General features: G+C 36.3%; 1 protein-coding gene across 11 annotated transcripts in view; it reads left to right on the top strand.

Annotated features, from left to right (window-relative positions):
• The window catches only part of Cask (calcium/calmodulin dependent serine protein kinase), a 330,840-nt gene that overhangs the window by 48,714 nt on the left and 259,026 nt on the right, over positions 1-23,100 (top strand). For 7 of the 11 annotated variants that reach the window (XM_041645247.1, XM_041645244.1, XM_041645250.1 and 4 more), the window contains exon 2: positions 18,858-18,970. In XM_041645247.1, coding sequence (XP_041501181.1) covers positions 18,858-18,970 — 113 coding nt within the window. Of the gene's footprint in view, positions 1-18,857; positions 18,989-23,100 lie in introns of all 11 variants that reach the window. The other 4 variants (XM_041645242.1, XM_041645246.1, XM_041645240.1 and 1 more) reach the window with 1 other exon arrangement.

Here is a 23,100-nt window from a genome sequence, read left to right as displayed (position 1 = left end):
ATTATTTATTTATTTATTTTGGTTGTGAGACTTTTTATGGCTGCTTCTGTTTCTTTGGGGGTTATAGGTCTATTTAAATTGTATCTCTGTTCTTGATTTAATTTTGGTATTGGTACCTATCCAAAACTGTCCATTTATTTTACATTTTCTAATTTTGTGGAGTATAGGTTTTCAAAATATGACCTAGTGATTCTCTGGATTTCCTCCGTGTCTGTTGTTATGTTCCCCTTTTCATTTCTGATTTTGATAATCTGAATGTTATCTCTCTGACTTTTGGTTAGTTTGGATAAGGGTTTGTCTAGGTTGATTTTCTTGAAAAACCAACTTTGTTTCATTGATTCTTTGTATTTTCTTTGTTTCTATTTTATTGATTTCAGCCCTCAATACGATTACCTACTGTTGTATACTCCTCCTGGATGAGTTTTCTTCTTTTTGTTATAGACCCTTCAGGTGTGCTGTTAACTCGCTAGTGTGACCTTTCTCCATGATCTTTGTGTGGGCACTTAGTGCTATGAAATTTCCTCTTAGCAAGGCTTTCATAATGTCCCATAAGTTTGGGTATGTTGTGCATTCATTTTCATTGAATTCTAGGAAGTTTTTAATTACTGTATTTTTTTCCTTGACCCAGTGATGATTTAATTGAGGATTGTTCAATTTCCATGAGTTTGTGTGCTTTTTGTAATTAGTTTTGTTGTTGAATTCTAGCTTTAAGACAGATGGTGATCCGATAAGATAGAGGGGGTTAATTCCAGGTTTTTTGTATCTGTTGAGATTTGCTTTGTTAAGGAGTATGTGGTCAGTTTTAGAGAAGGTTCTGTGAGCTGCTGAGAAGAAGGTATATTCTTTCGTGTTTGGGTAGAATGTTCTCTAGATGTCTGTTAAGTCCATTTGAGTCATAGCATCTGTTAGTTCCCTTATTTCTCTGCTAAGTTTCTGTTTGGCAGACCTGCCTAGCGGTGAGAGTGGGGTGTTGAAGTCTCCCACTCTTAGTGTGTGGGGCTTTAACAAATGTCCGTGATGTTGTATTTGGAGCATAAATTTTCAGAATTGAGACTTCATCTTGATGGATTCTTCTTGTGACTAATATGAAATGTCCTTCATCTCTTTCGATTAATTTTAGTTTGAAGTCTATTTTATTAGATATTATGATAGCTATACCTGCTTGTTTCTTAGGTCCATTCGATTTGAAAATCTTTTCCCAACCCTTTACTCTGAGGTAATGTCTGTTTTTGAGGTTGAGGTGTGTTCCTTGTATGCAGCTGAAGGATGGGTCCTGTTTATATATCCATTTTGTTAGCCTGTGTCTTTTTATAGGCAAATTGAGTCTATTGATATTAAGAGATATTAATGATGAGTGGTTGTTAATTCCTGTTACATTTGGTTTTGGTGGTGGTAGTGTTTGTGTGTTTCCCTTCTTTGAGGTTTGCTGTTGTGAATTTGTCTGTTGCCTGTGTTTTTTGTGGGTACAGCCAACTTCCTTGAGTTGAAGTTTTCCTTCTAGTACTTTCTATAGGGTTGTATTTGTGTCTAGGTATTGTTTAAATCTGGTTTTGTCATGGAATATCTTGTTTTTTCCCTCTATGGTGATTGAAAGGTTTGTTGGGCATAGTAGTCTTGTTTGGCATTCATGGTCTCTTAGTGTCTATCCAGGATCTTCTGGCTTTCAGATTTTCCATTTAGAAGTCTGGTTTAATTCTGGCCTTTATATGTTACTTGGCCTTTTTCCTTTGCAGCTCTTAATATTCTTTCTTTATTCTGTATGCTTAGTGTTTTGATTATTATATGGTAAGGGGACTTTTTTTGGTCCAGTCTATTTGGGTTCTGTAAGCTTCTTGTACCTTCATAGGCACATCCTTTTTTAGGTTGGGAAAGTTTTCTTCTGGAATTCTGTCCCTGTTATTCTTAGATTTGGTCTTTTCATGGTGTCTCAGATTTCCTGAGTGTTTTTTGTTAAGAATTTGTTGGATTTAACATTTTCTTTGACCAATGACTCTATTCCTCTATTCTATCTTCAGCACCTGAGATTCTCTCTTCTATCTCTTGCATTCTGTTAGTTATGCTTGCATCTGTAGTTCCTGTTCATTTACCCAGATTTTTCATTTCTAGAGTTCTTTTGGTTTGTGTTTTTTTTCTTTTTTGACTCTATTTCAATTTTCAAGTCTTGGACTGTTCTCCTCACTTGTTTGATTGTTTCTTCATAGTCGTCTTGGCTTTCTTTAAGGGATTTATTCATTTCTTCCAATTTTTTTGTATTCCTTTTCCTCCATTTCTTTAACGGAATTTTTCAGTTCCTCTTTGAGGGTCTAACCTCAGTGCTGTTGGGGCGAGACATGAGAGAATCATTGGTACTTGCTGACTTCCAATCTAGTCAAAATGGTAAGCTCTAGATCAAGTGAGAGATCATGCCTCCAGTAAGTAAGGTGCAGCATGATAAAGCCAGACACCTGATTCCATATGTATCCACATAACACACATGCACACACACACTCATGCATATATCACATCCAAAAGAAACCTTACATTTAAAACATATTCTTTGCTATGATTAATCAATTTGTTTTATGTCTATACTAGATATCTTTCATGTATTATTCTATATTTTTTCCTATTAGTTGATAGGAAAGAAAGGATTTGGCTCAAGGCTAATGCATGATAATTGTATATGTGTTAGTTTTAAAATGAACTGATGAATTGTTATTGGCTAAACTGTGTTGGAGATTTTGTGTGGGGGTTGTTTGGTTTTGTTTGCCTGTCCCATGTTTGTCTACCAATTTAAACTTATGCTCAGCATTAATTTGGAACCATGACTTTTTAAAGTCTTTGTCTACCTGAAAAAAAATAGTGATTATATGGATAAAAAGTTTCTTCCCACTTAGGATATCTTATTGTAGATAAGCTGTTAGAATAGCTGATACTCATTTTACTCAAACAAACTGAACTGTTTTTTAATGAACTATAGAGTCATGTAACACACTGCTGTCATAATTCTTTTATAAAACTTAAGGATGGAAAACTTTCTAAGCTTTAGAAGAGCTATGTTTGGTTCTCTGCCATTATAAAGCACTATTTTAGCAAACATTTGAAGTTTACAAGGCATGTTTTCAGTCATTAGAATAATAAAGTATTTAATCACAGACTGCCCCAAGTGACCTTCCTCAAATGAGGTTCCTTTTCATAAACTGAGGTTTCCACAACTTCCCAAAGTATCACTAGCATCTGAAGAACAACTGTTCAAAACATGAACCAATAGGGAACATTTCAGATCTAAGCCACAGCATTTCTTCCTTATAAATACAGCTCACTGTCCTCAAAATGAGGTCATGGAAAAACAGAAAAAAAGCTTCCTGGGGGCTGGAGAGATGTCTCAGAGGTTAAGAGCACTGACTGCTCTTCCAGAGGTCCTGAGTTCAATTCCCAGCAACCACATGGTGGCTTACAGCCATCTATAATGAGACCTGGCGCCCTCTTCTGGCTTGCAGGCACACGTGGAAGGAATGCTATACACATAATATAATAAATAAATAAATAAATAAATAAATAAATAAATAAATATTTTAAAAAAAAGCTTCCTGAAGTTTGGTATTAAAAAATAGAGAGAGCAGTTAGGAACCTTAGAATTTTAATAAAAATAGCAAGCATTAATTAGCTCACTAGATTTTCTTTTTACCTTCTATTTGCTCCTAGACTGAACACAGGAAAGATCTATAATACATATTATCAATGGACACAGAAGACAAAAATCCCCAAAGCTCACTTTCTCTGACAAAAGGACCAGGAAGTAGGAAGCCCAACAGAGACCTAATCAGATGTACTCATCCCTGCTGCTCCACACTGGACCCCTGTGGGCAGTCATTGGAGCTGAAATATGCAGTCTTTCTAAGCCATTGTGATCTGTTGATCTGACAACAACTACAATACCTGGTCATTTCATCCTCTGTGCCATAACGCTGGTCCTTGTGATCTGAAATGATAGCTGCAAAATTTACGTTATACCTATTTCTACTCCTTCTGCCCCCGACAAGGGGTGTGTTTCATAGGTTGCACTCATGTAATTTACGTTATACCTATTTCTACTCCTTCTGCCCCCGACAAGGGGTGTGTTTCATAGGTTGCACTCATGTAATTTACGTTATACCTATTTCTACTCCTTCTGCCCCCGACAAGGGGTGTGTTTCATAGGTTGCACTCATGTAATTTACGTTATACCTATTTCTACTCCTTCTGCCCCCGACAAGGGGTGTGTTTCATAGGTTGCACTCATGTAATTTACGTTATACCTATTTCTACTCCTTCTGCCCCCGACAAGGGGTGTGTTTCATAGGTTGCACTCATGTGTGCACCTATCCTTTAGCGTGTGTCTCAAGGACATCAAAACCCAATAGCTTCTGAGCTCTCTCCCTCAGAACTGGCCAATGATAAGTAACATGTGGCCCTGGGAATTACCTTTTATCCCTACAGATGATATATATCCGTAGAGGTTGAATTGGCGCCTGTCTTAGTTTCTTTTCCTGTTGCTTTGACAAAATATGCTGACACAAGTAACATCAGAGAGGAAGGATTTGTTCTGGCTTGGAGTGTAAAGGTATTATAGTGAGGGGTTCAAGGTAGCAGAAGCTAGAAGGAGCTGGTCACATCACGTGTAGTCGGAGGTCAGAGAACAAACTGGGCTTGCTATTGTTCAGCTCCCTTTCTCCACCTACATAGTCCAGGATCTGAGCCAGCAAATGCTACCATTCACAGAAGGTAGGCCTTCCAACCTGAAATAGTTCAAGACAGTTTCTGTAGACCTGCCCAGATTCTCATCTTTAAGGTGAGTCTAGACTCTGTCAAATTGACAATGAATACTAGCTATCATAGAACCCCAGAAGAATAAGCCAGAATAGCCTTGTGATTGCTGAGAAAATTAAACTTCCATTGGAACTAAAGCCTATGAAAGTACTCTATGATCTATACACTCAACCTGAACATGATAGCTGCCTGCCAAAATAAAACGTTCCATAATCCCCAGTCCCTGAATAATATACACACTATACCATATACTATCAGCACAAGTACCAGGTAAAAACAGTTTAAATGAGAATAAGTATTCAACTGACTTAAAGACTGAGTCTTTAATGATCTGGAATGATTTGGAATGATCTGATGAAGAAGATTGTTCAAGTTCTAAAGTTGCCCCAACAATCAGCTGAATGAAAAGATTTGCCAAGTGCACGCAGGGCATTACCCAATTCATTAAAATTAGAATGTGGAAGAAAGTGGTTAAGAATGGTACCATAGTTTTTGGCTAAGCTATTAGGAGTCCATTGCAAAAGGGAGAGGAAAGAAGAAGACACTCAAGAAAGAGTTCACTTTCACTTTTCCTGTTCTCCATGTTCTGCTGTGTGTCTTATTTACTAATAGGAAGTCATTTAAGTACTGAGAAGATGTTCTGTTCTTTGGACTGGTTACAATTGATCATTACTAACCAGCATATTCTATTGTTACATTGAGGGACTCTGGTTTCTTACCTAACTTAATTTTTTTTCCCTAAATGTTTTGATATTTTACTATCTTGCTTAAACAATTACATTCACTGTATTCTTATTTTTAGTTTTCTTTCCCCAAAGCAATTATTTTCCAGATCATCTACATACTTCTTTAGACCTACAAACTGATTACTACAATTATAATTCAAAACTCATTTTCTGCTGCCCTGCACTGGGCTGGGTAATTGAGTGTAAATGGTTATTTCCTTTGCATGCTTTGCCATTGTGTTAAGTGTTTTTTGGTTAAAAGACTAGAGGTTGACTGCTGAATGTGCTTATATTAACAATTGTAAAAGAAACTAAATTACTTTGGGGAGTATTAATGAATAGACATGTAAATTACATAGCTAAATCTTTTCCATCCTTTATTAAGCAAACAATTGGATTAACAGCCTCCAAGTTATTTAATCAACAGTTTACATGCCATATTTGGGTGTTACAGAAAAAAAATGATATTTGAATGGCTCCTAAGATATTACAACATCATAATTCATGTTGTTATTCTAAACATTAAGCTTTATACATACATATATGTATATATATTATTTTGTAAAAGAACAAATTTAATCCTTAAGAGAAAGATTCATATCACTGTAACATCAGTTTTTTCCAGAGAACACCAATGACTAGTAGTTTCTACATGGTGGTAGGGGTACAGCACAGCAAGGGAAGGATGCTTGCTCCCAACCACAAGACTGGGTCTTTAACATGTCACAGGAAATATGAGGGAGACATAAGGTAGGTCTTCCTGTGATATTTTCCAGCCTCACTTTACATAGATTTTATTCTTTAAAGAACTGCACGTATAGGCAGGTGGTGGTGCCACACACCTTTTATCCCAGCACCTGGGAGGCAGAGGCAGGCGGATCTCTGAGTTCAAGGACATCCTGGTCTACATAGTGAGTTCCAGGACAGCCAGGGCTACACAGAGAAACTTTGTCTCAAAAAACAAACGACAAACAAAACAACAACAACAAAAAAGAACTCCACAGTATACCAATTCAGAAAACCTCAGTTCCAACTGTTAGCAAATTAAATTTTGTTTCTTTTATTGTAATGTCAATATTGTATAATGTTAAGCAACTAAATGAGTATTAGAGGAAGGAAGGAGTATTGCTGGCCTCAAGGTTTTTTTTTACTAACTTAAATTTAGATACATTAATTTTATGTAATTTACTAGTATTTAACTAGTGCTTTTTAAAGCATGGTTCTGAACAGGAAGAGATTAATAATATTCCACATAGATATCACTGAAAAGCCGACAGTTAAAGGTAGCTTCTAATCCTAAGCATTAATTCCACCTCACTCTTAGTTGCAGTTATAATAATGGCTTCCAACAATACTATTATATGATAATGTGCTGTCTTGAAAACAATCTGTGTTAGTGACATACCAACAAAACACATCACTTTGATGATGTGATGTGGTTTACAATGTAATTTCACACTCTCAGACTTCAATAATTGTTAGTTTCAATTTATAAGAATTGGATTATACACAGATAATTTGACAATTGTGATAATGCTGGCACTAATTATAAGTAATTTTGTTTATGAGCACTAGTAGAAAATTAGTAAAAAGGAGAAAAAGTGAAGACTTGATTTCAAAAATATTGTCTCTCCGGTGGGCCAGTTCCCCTGTGATACTGTGTAGGTCAGACTTCGTTAGGGCCTTGGTGTTTCATTTCTGCAAGATACTGAGATCTAAGAGCTTGTCTTTTGGCATGGTGACACTCACCTTTAATCCCAGCATTCAGAGGCAGGTGGGTCTCTGTGAATTCAAGACTAACCTGGTCTACAAAGTCAGTTCCAGAACAGTCATGGCTATATAGAGATACTCTGTGTCAGAAAAGTTTTTTATACAATGTATTTTGATCATGTTCCTTCTCCATTCCCAACTCCTCTCATGTCCAGGTCCCTCTACCTCCCCAACTTTATATTCTCTTTCTCTCTTATAAAAACCAAAACCAAATAAAACCCACAAAAACAAAAATAAAAATAAACAAGCAACAAGACAAGAATGCTAACACACACATACACACAAACATACAAATACAAATAAAAACTATGGAAAGTATGGGATTTGTTTTGTGGTGACCAACTACTCCCAGGTATGGGACTTGCCCTGCAGTGTGGTTGATATGCCCAGTGACACTCCATTGTAGAAACTGACTTTCTCCTTGCCAGGGCCTATCAATTGCAAATAGCTTTTTGCTTAGGGATGGGAGCTCAGGTCCACTTAACTTTCTCAGTGCTGGGACACTATCTGGCTTGAAACTGTGCAGGTTTTATATGTGCTGCCACAATCTCTTTGAGTTCATCTGTGCATCAGTCCTGCTATATCTGGAAGCTAGTTTCCTTGGAGTCATCCATCACCTCTGGCTCTTAACATTCTTTCTTTGTTCTCTTCCACATAGATCCCTGAACTTCAAGGGGAGAGCTTTGATGAAGACATCCCATTTAGGGCTGAGTGCTCCACAGTCTCTTACTCTCTGCACACTGTCTAGTTGTGGGTCTCTGTTAATTCCCATCTGCTGTAGGTGAAAGCTTCTATGATGTGGTCGAGGGATACACTGATCTATATGGGTATAGCAATATGTCATTAGGAGTCATTTTAATGCTATGTACCTTTAGCAAGATACTACTAGTATTAGGTTTTCTCCTAGACACATGAGCTGTTGAGTCTCTGGTTCTTAGCAATATTTGCTGTAGGTTCCATCTCATGGAGTGAACTTTAAACCAAAAGTAGTTGGCTACTCACTTGCAAGCCTGTCATTGTTGTAGGTGGCAGGGTTTATAGTTGTGTGATATTGATGATTACCTTTCTCTTCTAGTAGTGTATAGAGTACCTACCTCCCTCATTATGAAAGCTAGTCAGTAGGAGTGGAACTTTTAGTACGGTAACAGCTCAACTTCTCTGTATTTGATGACATATGTAGTGTTGTCTTCCGCATAAAGCTTTATCATTAGTAGTGGAGAACAACCAGTAGTCTTGGCATTTGGCTGTCATGTTTGGGCATGGGGATGCGGCTTCATGGGACTCCTTTGATCAATGACTCAACAAGGTATAACCCTTTCCTGATACTGGAGGTTTTACTTGGTAGCATAATATATTTAGTTGGTGCATTGCCTCCCCTATTATTTAGATTACTTTCACAATAGTATAAATAGTATAAAATAGGAGCAAGTATTGCATTATGGGTGATGATGAATAATAAGAGAATCTTTGAAAAGTCCTAGCAGCATGGCACTCTGGTATGTTATAAATAGTAGTTTCTAATGTCCTAATTTCCATATCCATGCTGACCCGTATTCCTCCTTTTTGTATGTGTATGAGCTCATGTGGAGTAGGTACTTATGCGTGTGTGCATATCCTGTGTGGAAACCAGCAGTCTACGTTGTATTTTCCTCAGCTGATCTTCATCTTAGTTTTTGACTCAGGGACTCTCACTGAACATGGAGATCACAGATTTGGCTAGACTGGCTATCCAGCAAACTCCAGTAATCCTTGTCTGTGCCTCCCTGGCATAGATTATAGATGTATACCACCCTCGTCTTTTGCTTGGGTATAGGAGATCCAAACTCAAGACCACATACTTGTATAGCATGCATTTTGCCAACTGAACCATCTACCCAGCCTCCTTACTTCTTCCTTAAAATTTCAGACTTTTACCTTTCTGCTCTAAGTGTGTACCTGGGTGTCCTATGGAAATAACTCTTACTAAATAAACTTATAAATATGTTCTCTTATTTTCTGAGTAGTATCCCAGTTCTTTTTCCTATGATGCCTCTCTCATTTAGCTATACCATTATTTACTCAATAATTATTGCCAGAAATCTATCAGTATTCTCTCAGTTCACTCTCACTGTCCCTCAAGGTTGTTTGTCAATTTATATAATAAAATGTCTCTCATTTGTCCCAACTGAGTTAGTTCAGGTCTTTACCTCTTTCTTGGGCTAATGTAATAACTTCTATCCTGGCTCCCACATACTCCATTCTCCCTCTCCAGCCACTTTATACCCTCCAACTTTTCCTGCCACCAGTATTAAATAGCTTAGAGTACCTAGCACACATTGTGTATTTTATGTCACTCTAGGCTCCTGCACATGTTTTTGTCTACCCTTTGAATTTTCTATCTCCTCTTGTTTTGTAAATCTGTTGACCATTACTTGCCCTTCCAAACTTCCCTGTCTCATAGAAGACTTCTCTGGGCACTTTCCTCTACATAGATAATAAGCTTATAGCATCGTGTTGTTTCAGTACTGAGTCCTTAGACTTATATTGACATTGTGTTTATATATATATATATATATATATATATATATATATATATATATATATATATATATATATACCAATAGCAGTGTCATCTAGTGGGAGTTCTTTAGAAATAGGAATTACTTTTTTTTTGTATTTTTCCATTGTAGACAATGATGTGTGATGGAGGAAGGTCATTGGTTAAATAAAAAGAAACTGCTTGGCCCTCATTGGTTAGAAGATAGGTGGGAGGAGTAAACAGAACAGAATGCTGGGAGGAAGTGAGCTCAGACTCCACAGCTCTCCTCTCGGGAGCAGATGCCTCAGAGAGACGCCATGCTCCCAGCTCCCAGGCAGACGCACACGATGAAGCTCCGACCCAGGATGGACATAGGCTAGAATCTTCCCGGTAAGCGCACCTAGGGGCGCTACACAGATGATTAGAAATGGGCTAAATTAATATGTGAGAATTAGCCTAGAAGAGGCTAGATAGAAATGGGCCAAGCAGTGATTAAATGAATACAGTTTGTGTGTTGTTATTTCGGGCATAAGCTAGCCAGGCAGCCGAGGTGCTGGGGACGCAGCCCCGTCGCCCTTATTACTACAGATGTGAATAAACAAAATGTGAAAATGTCAATTGAATTCTTAAAATGTCAGTTCTTCAATATCTATTTCTGAACGTTCTTTACATATTAAGCTAAGAGGATCTATATACATGTATAATGAAGTCAAAGTAATTTGTGCTATTTCTCTTAGAAACCTTCAGTTTTTTTTTACATATTTCTTTTTGCCGATGTATAATCTCTTTTCTGTTTCTTACATTTATAAAAATTTTTCCTCTCTTAGTGGTTTTTCTTGAGCTTCTTTTTCTTGAGTTTTTCTTCATCCTGCATGAGTTGACAAAGTCCATTACATTAGTTCTAACCCAAGCCCAACTCTTCAGACATACTTCACCACTACCACTACCACATATTCTAGATTACTTGATTTGAGCAGAATTAGCTATGTATCTCCTCTAGTCCTCATAAAAGAAAAGACAAGTGTACCAGTTTATGTAGTGCTAGACTGGATGATAGCATGGCACATGAGAACTAAAGTAAGGCCTGCTAAAATTTTCATTGTACTCTTAAGGTTTGACAGTGGTACTGATTATATCAGTTTAAGTACTGAGTTAGTAAATGTTACCTGTTAACTCTCTGAAGATACAGGTGGACCTAGTTTGTGCTGTTAGGTTATTGGAGATCTATTGCCAATTTTTCAAAATAAGCTTTTATTTTGTGTTTTCAAAGTATTTTGTCAATCTTTAGTTGTTAACATTTAGCAGCAGTTCCTGAGACTTCCTCTCTTAGCAGCTAACAGTTGCCAATAGCTTCTTGGCTAGGATGGATCTTTGTGCCCACCTCCCCTCTTCATGCTGGGATTTGGTCTGGATTGGGTCTGCACCGGTCTTGTACATGCTGTCACACCTGCTGTGAGTTCATATGTGCAACTTCCCTGCTGTGTGTAGAAGACACTGCTTCCTTGTGTTCATTCACCACTTGTGGCTTTCACTTACTCTTCCACCCCCTCTACTGCAATGATCTCTGAGCCTTTAGAGGAGGGGTACAGCATATATGTTCCATTTAAGGCTGAACATTCTGCATTCTTGTATTCTCTGCACCTTAACTAGTTGTGGTTTGCTGTGTTGATCATCTACAGCAATAAGAAGGTTCTCTTAATAAGGACTTGGGGGGGGTAGTATTGGGTATCCCGATAAGTCATGAAGAGTTTATTTAATAGTTGTGTCCATTTAGCAGAATATAGTAGTAGGTGCTCTCCTCGGGTCTATGATCTGTCTAACCATGGGTTCTTGACTTTATGCCAGGGATGAGCTTCATCTTGTGGAGGGATCTTCCTGACAAATCTGTTCAGGAAGTGATTGGTTAATTCCACATTTGTGCCGCTATTCTACCACTACTGAGCATGTTTGGGCAGCCACTCATTATTGTAGCTCCCCAGGTTATTAACTGCTGCGTAAGACTGATGCGTACTTTTAGTCTCTGGTCGTTCATGCAGCTTCCATGAAAGCTAGCCAGTACGGATGAAGTTTCCAGTCCAGTACTAGCTCCATGTTCTGTGACTCAAGTGGATGGCATCTTCAGCAATAGGGTCTACTGTCAAGTTCTGGAGGGTAGCAAAGAACATTATTAATGACTTACAATATTTGGGGATCTTTGGGACTTCATCAGTAACCAATTCCTGAGACTATGCCTTTTTTTGTTAGCCTCAGGTGTCTGGTAGGGGCATTTTAGCTTCATTTTAACTTTTTATGTTTATGTATAGATGTATTTTAGGAAGCTTCTTCAGTAGTACATTTCCATATGACTTTTTTTTTTGAAACTCTTTAGTATGATTTATCTCTTTCAGCTCCCCTCTTTTACCCTGTCTGCCCCTACCCCAACCCAGTTTATCCCTTCCTTATCAGAAGTCCCCTATAACCTTTTATAACAGTGCATTCTAACTCCTCTACCTCAAAAACCCCTCCATTTAGTTTGATGTTGGTTGTTGGCTTGCCGTATATTGCCTTTATTATGTTTAGGTATGTTCTTGTATCCCTGTTCTCTCCAAGACCTTTATCGGGGATGTTGTATTTTGTTGAAAGCTTTTTGGTCATCTAATGAGTTGATCGTGTGGTTTTTATTTTTCAGTTTGATTATACACTCTTGTGAACAAATACACTCTATAATAAGTTTTCTATAATGTATGCATATTAAGTAAGTTATTGGTTTTCTAGTATCTAAGAATACTTTAATAGTTTTTGATGCTCTGACTGGATACAGAATAAAAGGTTAAAAGTCATTTTCCTTCATTCCGAAGGTTTTCCTCTACTGTGTTCTTGTTCTAGTTTGCCATTGAGTAATCTGCCTGGAGCACTATGAAGTGTGGTCATCTTTTGCTTTCTGTGAACTCTTACCTCCATATCTGGAAATATGAAAATTTTACTTTACAGTAGTGTGTGTATAGACTTGAGTTATTTATTTTCTTGAATGTTTATTATTTTTGCTTGTCTTATGAGAGATTTTCTCAGTACTGCCTGGCAACCTTTATGTGAATTTTAGGGTTATTTGTCGTTTATTATTTAAGAGTCTTTTGTTTTCTAAAATGTCTGGTTTGTTTCATAGTTATTAAATCTTACTAAGAATATTAATGCTAATTTTAGTGCTTCTCTTGTTTGGTCTGTTTCCTCTAAATTATTCTTTATGTTTGTGTTTGCTCCTGTTTTCTTAATTAGACTCTTCTTTAGAAGGCTGGCTGTAGTGCTACCTCCACTCAGGCAACACTTGGAGACATTTTGGGTTATTAAACACTAGGGGTTTACTACTAATATTCAATGTATTTATATTTATATTCCTGACAAGAAAACAAAACAAAAAATTTAGCTCAAAATGGCAATAGTGTTAACTTAAGAAATCCCACAGCTGATTCAGAAGTTTCTCTGGAAGGTGATCTAATTAATTCAGGGCATCTTAAATTTTTTCTAATTATGACTCCTTTTCACCTGAGAAATCTTTATGCAGCTTCGGGTAAAATATGTATACAGATCAAATACTATATAAGTCATAAAGAAATTTATATTAAAACAATTCCTTTGTGTGTGTATAGTTTTACCATTTGTTAAGGATGAAAGCAAATTTGCACACTAATTAAATGGATGTGCTTATTTTTACATGAATTAAATTTTGCCTGAATGTTTTAAATCAAAGAGCTTAGAGCATATTAAATATTTTTCAGAGTTGATTGATACTGATTTTACGATTGTCAATGCTGAGATCATTGTTTACATAAATACAATGATAGAAATCTTTTAGGGCCATTTTAGAAATTGTTAAAAATTCTGTTCTGATATCAAACAAAATGCATTGAACTTTTTTTTAAATGAAACTAAAGTCAGAAGCTCAAATAGCAATTTTGAAAGTCAGTCATTGTAACCCAATCCAATCCAAAGGCATACTAATTTATTACATGCTCAGGAATCATAGCGGTAAAATATTAAAAGTTTGTTTATCATTGTCAAAATGTTATGTTTCTGTAATAACAGAAAACATTCTATGTCCGTTAAACACACTGTAGTTCCTGACATCAGTCTCAATTCTGAGCTAAGGTGTTTTAGGAAGCATGCATTGGTGGTTAGTGGGGTGGTGACGTGTGCAGTGCAAAATGAGCATGCTGTGTTTGCAAAGCCAAAGCTGTGCCACAAGACCAGTGACTGCTGCCAAAAACACCTCACATTCATTACACATTTGGTTTTGAATTAATCTTTTGGAGGGTTTTTGGGTGCAAGAAACCTTTCACCATAATTTTTTTGTGTGTCTGCTGTGTCTGTGACACATTCCGCTTTGTGGTTTCATAGGGTCACATCCCACATTGTAAGCAGAGATATAGTTCAATGATGTTGGGAACTTCATGTTATCTTTTCATCTTTTCCACTGGACTTGTCAGATATTCAATAGGAAGAAATTTTAATCTCTTGTCTTAGGGTAAAGATCCAACTTTCAACATTCTCTTTGTTAGGGAAAAGGACTGCGACGGTCCCTAAATATATGGTGTATTGACAGTTAGAGACCTAACAGCTTCTCTGACATATTTCTTCTAATTCCAGCTTCATGAGATTCTTGATTATTCTGTAATGTGAAGGGTTTTTTTTTTCAAATAGCCTTCCTTGTTTTCTCCAAATCAGCTCTCCCAAGTGTTTTGCATCTGTTAGCATCACTTCATCATTGTGTATTCTTATCCCTCAAATTTATTTATTACTATTTCACCTCTCTTGTCCTCCCAATCCTTCCAGTAGATTTGGGAAATAAATTAGATTCACTATACTCAGTTTATCTTGGTATTCTGGGAAGCAACATACTATCATAATTTGTAGCATAGTTTCATGTAACTCTAGTCTCTTTTTTCAAATATATTTAGCTTTTTATTAGAATTATTTATTGCTTACATTTAACTTTTCTTATAAATGAAAAGGGAAGATAATTCAGTGTCTACATAGGGCAGTTATAATCTTTCCAGAACTCCATCAGCCATACACTATATTCTAGTTTAATTAATCTTTTACCTAACAGGTTTTGTTTTGTTTTGTTTTGTTTTGTTTTTTTGGATCTGGCTTTGGTATCAGGGTAATACAGGATTCATAAAAAAAATTGGAAATGCTCCTTTTCTTATTTTGCATAATAATCTATGTATTATCAAGTAAGAATTGTTCTTTGAAGATCTAGTAGAATTCTGCAGTGACTCTACCTGCTTCTGAGATGGCTTTAGTAGGGAGACTTTTTATAGTAATAAATTCTTGTTGTGTGTGTGTACACACACTTAAATTTTCATTTCATTTGGTTTAATTATGGTAGGTCATATGATCTGAAAATTCATCTGCTTCTTTTAGATTTTCCAAGTTAGTAAAATATAGATTTAAGGTATGTCCTCAGGATACTCTGTATTTCTTTGGTATCTGTTGTAACATCTCACTTTTTATATCTAAGTTTATTGATTTTGGTCTTCATTGTCTTTTCTTTTGGTGAAATTGGCAAAGAGTTTAGCAGTCTTGCTCATCTTTCCAGAGAAAAAACTCCTTGTTTTATTGATTCTTTGTGTTATATTTGTTTCTCTGTTTGTGTTTAGTTCATTAATTTCTGCTCTATAAATTTTTTGAGACAAGGTCTCACTGTGTAAACTTAGTTGGCCTAGAACTTTCTATATAGAGAGAGCATTTTGGCCTCAAACTCACAGAAACCTGACTACTCTGTGCCCAGCCCTGATCTTATCTCTTACTGTCTAGTGTTTTCAGGCTTGATTTGTTCTTGCTTTTCCGAGACTTGAGATGCATCATTCAGTTATTTATTTGGGATCTTTCAAATGGAAGTGAACCTGTGTGACTAGATAATGATATTCCTAGAAGCAAAATTTCCAGTCCCAGGTATGAGATATCTCCATAGGAGTTCACCAGGGAAGCCCCAGACATCCGCAACACAACCTAGGTTCTGTCAGTACTTTTAGTTATCTACCATTAGAGTCTACGACCTTTTTGCTAAAGACACTGCATATACTGGTTGCAAGATAGAGAGAAAGCAAGCAGAAACTGAGTCAGAAATTTCCTCCCTGCTGGCTGCTCTCACAGTCCTAGAAGGTGCTACTCTGCAGGTTTCTGGGAGAGAAAAGGTATCATTGGTCTTACCCATCTGTGTACCCTACAAAGAGAAAAAACCCCGCCCAGCAAGATGTGCCTACCTGAACAATAGTGGCATAATTTTGGGGATAACCAACTTCCATCTCGTAAGATTTGAGGCCTGTTACAAGAGGGGAACTCACAGCTAGTACAGTAAGCCCACTTAACAGCCTATGCCTGAGGAGGTTGTAGGCCAAACTGGGGTAACGAAATTGATCCAACATCAAACTGCCTTCTAAATATGTGTGCTTATACTCATTGGCAAAGGTTACTCTCCACTGTAGTGAGAAAAGCCTCTCTTTACAATGAACAGCAGTGAATGTAGAAACTAATCTCATAGATCTCTAATCTTCTGAGTATTCTCAGAATAGGTGATGGTTGAAGGCTCAGTCCTAAACAAGACATTTACACTCCTCCCTCTAAGACTCAGAAGACTGTGGAAGAGGGGTGTAGGAAGTATGGAAAAGCCAGAAGATAAGGTGAAAGCCTGTGAGAGGCAATGTTCTGGACTCTACAACTGTCACAACCAACGAACTCAGCAACTGCAGTTACCCTCCCTGGCCCACATGAGACAGATCATGTTAATAGTCATGGAAATGGAAGGGACTCATGCATCTTACTGTTCTACTATTGGCTATTGAGTTTCTGGGAATGGGGAAATAATTGTCTCTAGTTGTCTATCCACTGCTGACCCACCAGGTTCCAACTGATAGCTCCAAACCCACAGTCACTTGCACAGCCCTGGTTAAACACAGTGGGTCAAAGAAAAACAAATAGACATGAATGTGAGAAAGTTGTGGGAAAGAGGGGTGTATGTATATAGGAGTAATAGTGAGATGCGTGAGGATGTGATTAAGAGTGGTTAGTATGCATTATTTACATATATTAAGTTGTCAAATAGTAAATTTAATTTTAAAAATTAAAAACTCATAGAATTATGTGAGTAGCTATCTGCCTCAGTAAGAACTTTGTCAATTTCAGCCAATATTTGTTATTTATAAAGAGTTGAATGGAAAGTGTGTGTGTGTGTGTGTGTGCAGATATTTGTTTTGTCTTAGTATGTTTTTCTTTATTTTTGAGAATCTCATATATGTACATAATGAAATATGATCCTATTTACTCATAACTTCCCTCTGTGGTCCCCTGAATATCTCTAACACAGCCCCTTCCAACTTCATGCCATTTTTATTTAATGACTCATTAAGTTCTGTTAATATTGCCCGTATGTGCATGGGTACAAGGCTGTCACTGGAGTACGGGGAACCCACCAGTCACTGGAGCATGGGGAACCCACCAGTGGCTACATCATCCAAGACAGACAGACAGACAGACAGACAGACAGATGACTCTCCCCCAGCAATATTTAATCAAATCGGAAATAGCATCAGTTACCATTCTGTTTTGACCAATATCCTAGTAGAAAAAGATAATGACTTATTTTCTTCCATATCAATACTCAAGAATTGACTATGCAGTACATTTTTTTTAAATTTATTTATTTAACATTTCCTGCAGTACATTTTTAAAAACTAAGGTAAAAATGTCAAGTGTCAAGAAAGGGTACAAGCCAAGCTGTTCTTCTTAAAATTTTATTGTTCCCTAAACTGTCAACCAAATATAAATATAATATGGTTATATCTTAGCACTGTTTTTTACCCTTTTCATTTTCATAAAAAAGCAACTCTAATTATATCTTTTATTGGTATCTGCTGAGTTTCAAGTTGTGAATGAAATCACAAGCAATCTCAGAGTACGGTTTGATATCCTTTAAGGTTATTAAATTTGACTCAGCTCACCTTTGTTAGCTTCCTGCATGTCATTAAGGAAGAACCTTTAGCATGCTTTACTTATGACTTGAAGAATTCATAAATACAGTCATTATTCAATCTCATTAAATTAGCTTAGTGAATTAGTGAATTTAATTTGACTTTTATTCAGATTTTTAAAAATATTTTGAGATTATAATTACATGGTTTCTCCCTTCCCGTTCTTCCCTCTAAGTCCTCCTTTATGTACCGCCCTCTTTTTTCTTTAATTGTTGTTGTTTTGTGAGTATGTGCATGTTCCTAATTTGAAGAGGTGGTTTGTTGTCTCATTGCCTTTTCTCTCCTTTTTCCTTACCTATGTTAATTTTATATTTTACAAAAGGGTAGCAGGAGAAGCTCATGCTTTCTTCCTTACCTTTATTCAAACAGAAAAAGGGTTTTAAAAATTGACTCTATTGGCCACAGACAATTCTCCAAACAGAATCAGAAATTTCCCCGAATGATGCATTGAGTTGAATCACACTACACAGATGCATATATAACCCAGAGAGGTTTTGTTTGGACAAGACCTGGAATATTTCCTGAAGTTGCATGCTATTGTCAGACCAAATACTCACAAGGAAGATGGCCTGGTTAAAAATGGCAACATTTGCTGTGTTGTGCTTTGTTGTGCTGTCACAGGATTATTTTCTAATGGTTGTGAGTGATTAGTTAGAGTTGGGATCTGAAAGTTAACATTATTAACCCTTCCTTCCCTTCTGTGTGAGTATTGCTTCTACAAACTTCCCTATGTATAAGATGTTGGTAATTATATGTAATTACTACAGTTATTGTTTGCCTTGAATATAAGGATACTATTTAGATTTTTTAAAATTATCTTGAATTAAAAACCTAATTATTTGGCTTCCTTTTTGTTTTAACTAGTGAATTAGATAATAATGTTTTAAATTGCATTAGTTAAGTTTTATTGTGAAGCTCTATATGAAGATTAAAATATGGTAGGTCACTGGTTATATAGTTTGACTGTGGTAAATAAGAAAATGCAGTAAATTGTTGATTGAAAAGAGGGACATAATGTCAGTGAAGTTAAACTGACTTTTTGTTTTCTAGGGGTCCCTTCAGTGTTGTACGACGATGTATCAACAGAGAAACTGGGCAACAATTTGCTGTAAAAATTGTTGATGTAGCCAAGTTCACATCAAGTCCCGGGTTAAGTACAGAAGGTAAGAGATGGATTTCAAGTAAGTTATTTGATGTCTGGCTTTATTTCATCTCCAAAATCCATTTATCAACCTATCCTCATCTGGGGGTGGGGAAGCAGAGGGTGTGATATAGCGGGGAAGTGGGTGGAGACAGTTTGAACTCCAGTTGAAACAGTAGCTCAGAAATCTAAAAGATAGCTTTGGAATATGGAAGGGTTGTAGTCATCTGGGATCTTTATGAGCTGTTTTTTTAACTAGAGAATAAAATATTTACATAAGTTTTTTAGGGTCTAATTTGAGTTCTATTGTGTGAGATACAGTATAGAAAGGGAAGTAATTGCATGGATGATAACTGAATATTTAGAATCAGCCAAGATCCTTCTAAATGTAATTTGCTGCTTTTAGGATTATTATCTAGTATAACTAGAAGATCGATGTTTGATTCACATTTGGCTTAATCACAGTATGTGTGTAAGTTGAAAGGTCAGTAGTATTAGAATTTGTAGAACTTAGAATTATGTTTTAAGATATTGTTACATATATGTGCATTTGAAGTTACTTATTTTTTAAATAGGTACAATGATTCACACTAAAGGTAACAAAACTGATTATTCTATTGACTTTTCTAATTAGCCTATCTGCTAACTTTAGATTTCCACAGCCTAGTAAATGATGTATCCTTCTTTAGTCTTTTGTTTTTTAATATTAAGGCAGTGCAATTGAGAACTTAGATTAGAAAATTCAAGGTAAAGTATCCCATTTGTGTTTCACCCAATTATCTTCTTTTGGAAAGTAGAATCTCACACACTGTGAGCACCAACTTAATCTATTTCTATAGATTTTTAGTCAGGTTGATTACTTTTAAATATTTTGTGACTCTTTAAATTATTATCAATATAATGTTTTAGATGATTCTTAAAAAGGCTAGAGAAGTAGCTCGTGATTAAGAGCACTAACTGCTCTTCCAGAGGACTTGGGCTTGATTCCCAGCACTCACATGAGGTCTCACAAACCATCTGACACTCCTGTCCCAGGGGATCCAATGCCCTTTTTGGCCCCTGTCAATACTAGCCATGCACTTGGTACACAGACATGCAAGCAGGTAAAACCCCCATACAAATAAAATAAAAATAAACAAATCTTTTAAAAAAACTGTTTTCGTTAAGTCACTTCTACGAAAGAATCCTGTAATAATCTGTTTATAGGTCAAAGGGTATGCATACATTTATTGAATAAACATGAACACTTTTTGGGGAAAACTTGTAGTAAAATTTAAATGTTTCATAGTTCATAACTTCATTATCAGAATTAGTCATTAACGTTTTAAATACAGGTTATTTTATATGCTTAATGATATTAAAAATTCCCTTTCAATGAACTTTACAGTTAATTTTTTTTCTTTGAACTACTTTGTTTTATGTTTGGTTGTGTTGTTTGCAAACCCAGGGCCTCAGGCAAGCTAAGCAAGTACTGTTTCTCTTAACTTAATTTGTTTTGAGTTTAAAGTTCCTATGCCTCAGTATAGGAACTGAGCACTGAGATAATTTTGTACAAACATGATTATTAAACAAGTAGGTGTTTTTAAAGCTTTAAAAATGTTCTGATATTGTCTATAAATTCAGTAAGGTTCTAATTTAAAATTATTAATGTTAAATAATTTCTTTAATTACCTATATTAAGTTACAGTAACAGAGGTGAGATCCTCTTATATAATATTATAAATGATTAAATACTCGTAACTTATTTCTTAGCCCCGAATTTTTAATATCAAACATTTTGTTGTCTTATCAGTATACCTCATTCACTGTCTTTCCAGTCTAAAGACATTTTTAAAGGAGACAACCTCTTGCTCATTTGTTTATGGTGGATTATTGACATATTTCTTTAGCCAGGTCTCTGGAACTCTGGAGCCAGGATATGAGGGTAAATCTCTATTACCACTTAGTTAGAACGGGGCATGGTAATTTATAGCTTTAATCCTAGAATTTAGGAGGCAGAGACAGATGATTACAAGGACATCCTGATTTCCATAAAGAATTCCAGGCCAGCCAAGACTATATACTGAAACCCTATCTTAAAAAAAAGCCCCAAACAAACAAACACCAAACTGTAAAAAAGGAAGGCAAGTAGTACATATAATTTATTTATATCCCTGGTTTGAAGTTGTCTCTACTTAATATGAAATTATCAGTGAAGTTGTAACTCACACCTTCATCACTTTGGTGATTAAAAAAAAATAGTCAAGTTTTGTCCTGAAAGCAAGACCAAGCAATTCAATTGATCCTTTATGTCTCTTCGAACCAATTGGAATTTTGTTCTGTTTTTATATCAGTATTATCTACCTACAGACTTTAAATAATACCCATTTGAATTTTTCCTATTACGATGACTTTATCTGGTTTGGGTCAGAATTTCGTGGTATTCTAGTGAAACTACTATTGTCATATTCATGGTATTACTATTTCGTTTTTCCTGTCTTTTTCAGCACAGTAAGTTAACCAAGAAAAGAATCAAATTTCATGTCTAGTACTCTCTCACTTCTTGTAATGGAATTCCCATACTCTCTATTGCTCTTATTCACACTAGCTTACTTTATTATAACTTAGCCACATTTTATAAGATGTATAATAGATGAAGTAAATAGTAAATTGGTGTATAAAATTTTTGAATAATGATCCCTTCATGACCTTTCTGCCTAACTTCTTTTTATCCCTTTTATAGTCACTATAAGCAACAATGTCTGATTCTTTCTTTTCTGTTACATTTATAAATTGTTAGGGTTCAAAAATAGCCTGTTGCATGGCAAAGCATGTAAGAATACTGGATGAAGAAGAAACAATTTTTGAAGTGAAGCGTAGCACAGTAAAGCAGAATCCATAAGTGCAAGTAAGACTATCTAGAAATATCTTTGATTTTCAGATTTCATCAGCAACAAATTATTTACAACTCCGTCCTATCACTTAATGCTTGCCTTACTCATAGTTTGCTTCCATTTGCCTTGTGGTTTATTTGATCCTTGTCATTGCCCATTTTTTTCTTGCTACCATATCTGTTTTCAAAATATATTATGAACTAAGTGTGGTTGAGCAGGACTATAATCCAAAAATTAGGTGGAGTCTGGAAGATCAGAAGGTGAAGGTCATCCTTAGCTACTTAATAAGTCTGAAGTCAGCCTGTGCTACATGAAACCCTGTCTCCAGAAAGAAACTGATAACAAATATGAGTACATATGTCTCCTGAGGCCCACCTGGGAGTTTTGTTTATCATATGATTTTATTAGAAAAACACAAAGTAAATTATATATAAATAACATACAAATTTAGTTTTGAAATAAAATATTTATTAATTGAAGATCATTATATAATTTTAAATTTGTATTGCTGTACTGAAGAGTCCATATTATAATTTGAACATTTATTCTTTATTTTTTGCCATCAATATTCTAATGTTTTATTCAATGAGATTTTTCATATTGCACAAATTTCAGTAGTCCCTTAAAAATAAAAACAGATTGTTATGTATGTGTTCATTTTTCTGTTTATATATATTAAAAATTTCCACCTTCTCCCATCCTTCCATTTCCCTCCCCCTCCCCCCACTCCCCTTCGCCCTTCTTCTCCAGCCCTAAGAGAAGTCAGGGTGCCCTGCCCTGTGGGAAGTCCAAGGCCTTTCCCCCACCATCCACGTCTAGGAAGGTGAGCATCCAAACAGACTGGGCTTCCAAAAAGCCAGTACATGCAGTAGGATCAAAACCTGGTGTCATTTTCATTGGCTTCTCAGTCAGCCCTCATTGTCAGCCACATTCAGAGATTCCGGTTTATCACATGCTTGTTCAGCCCCAGACCAGCTGGCCTTGGTGAGCTCCCATTAGATCAGTCCCACCGTCTCTGTGGGTGGACGCACCCCTCGCGGTCCTGACTTACTTGCTCATGTTCTCCTTCCTTTTGCTCTTCATCTGGGCCTTGGGAGCTCAGTCCAGTGCTCCAATGTGGGTCTCTGTCTCTATCTCCATCCATCGCCAGATAAAGGTTCTATGGTGATATGCAAGATATTCATCAGTGTGGCTATGGGGTAAGGCCAGTTCAGGCACCCTCTCCTCTGCTGCCCAAGGAACAAGCTGGGGACATCCCCTTGGATACCTGGGAACCCCT

Source organism: Microtus oregoni, unplaced genomic scaffold (genome assembly GCF_018167655.1).
Source record: "Microtus oregoni isolate MIOR12 unplaced genomic scaffold, Mior012 000108F_ref0000382, whole genome shotgun sequence".
NCBI lineage: Eukaryota > Metazoa > Chordata > Mammalia > Rodentia > Cricetidae > Microtus > Microtus oregoni.
Note: the sequence above shows the minus strand (reverse complement) of the source record. Positions and strands in the feature narration are given on the sequence as shown.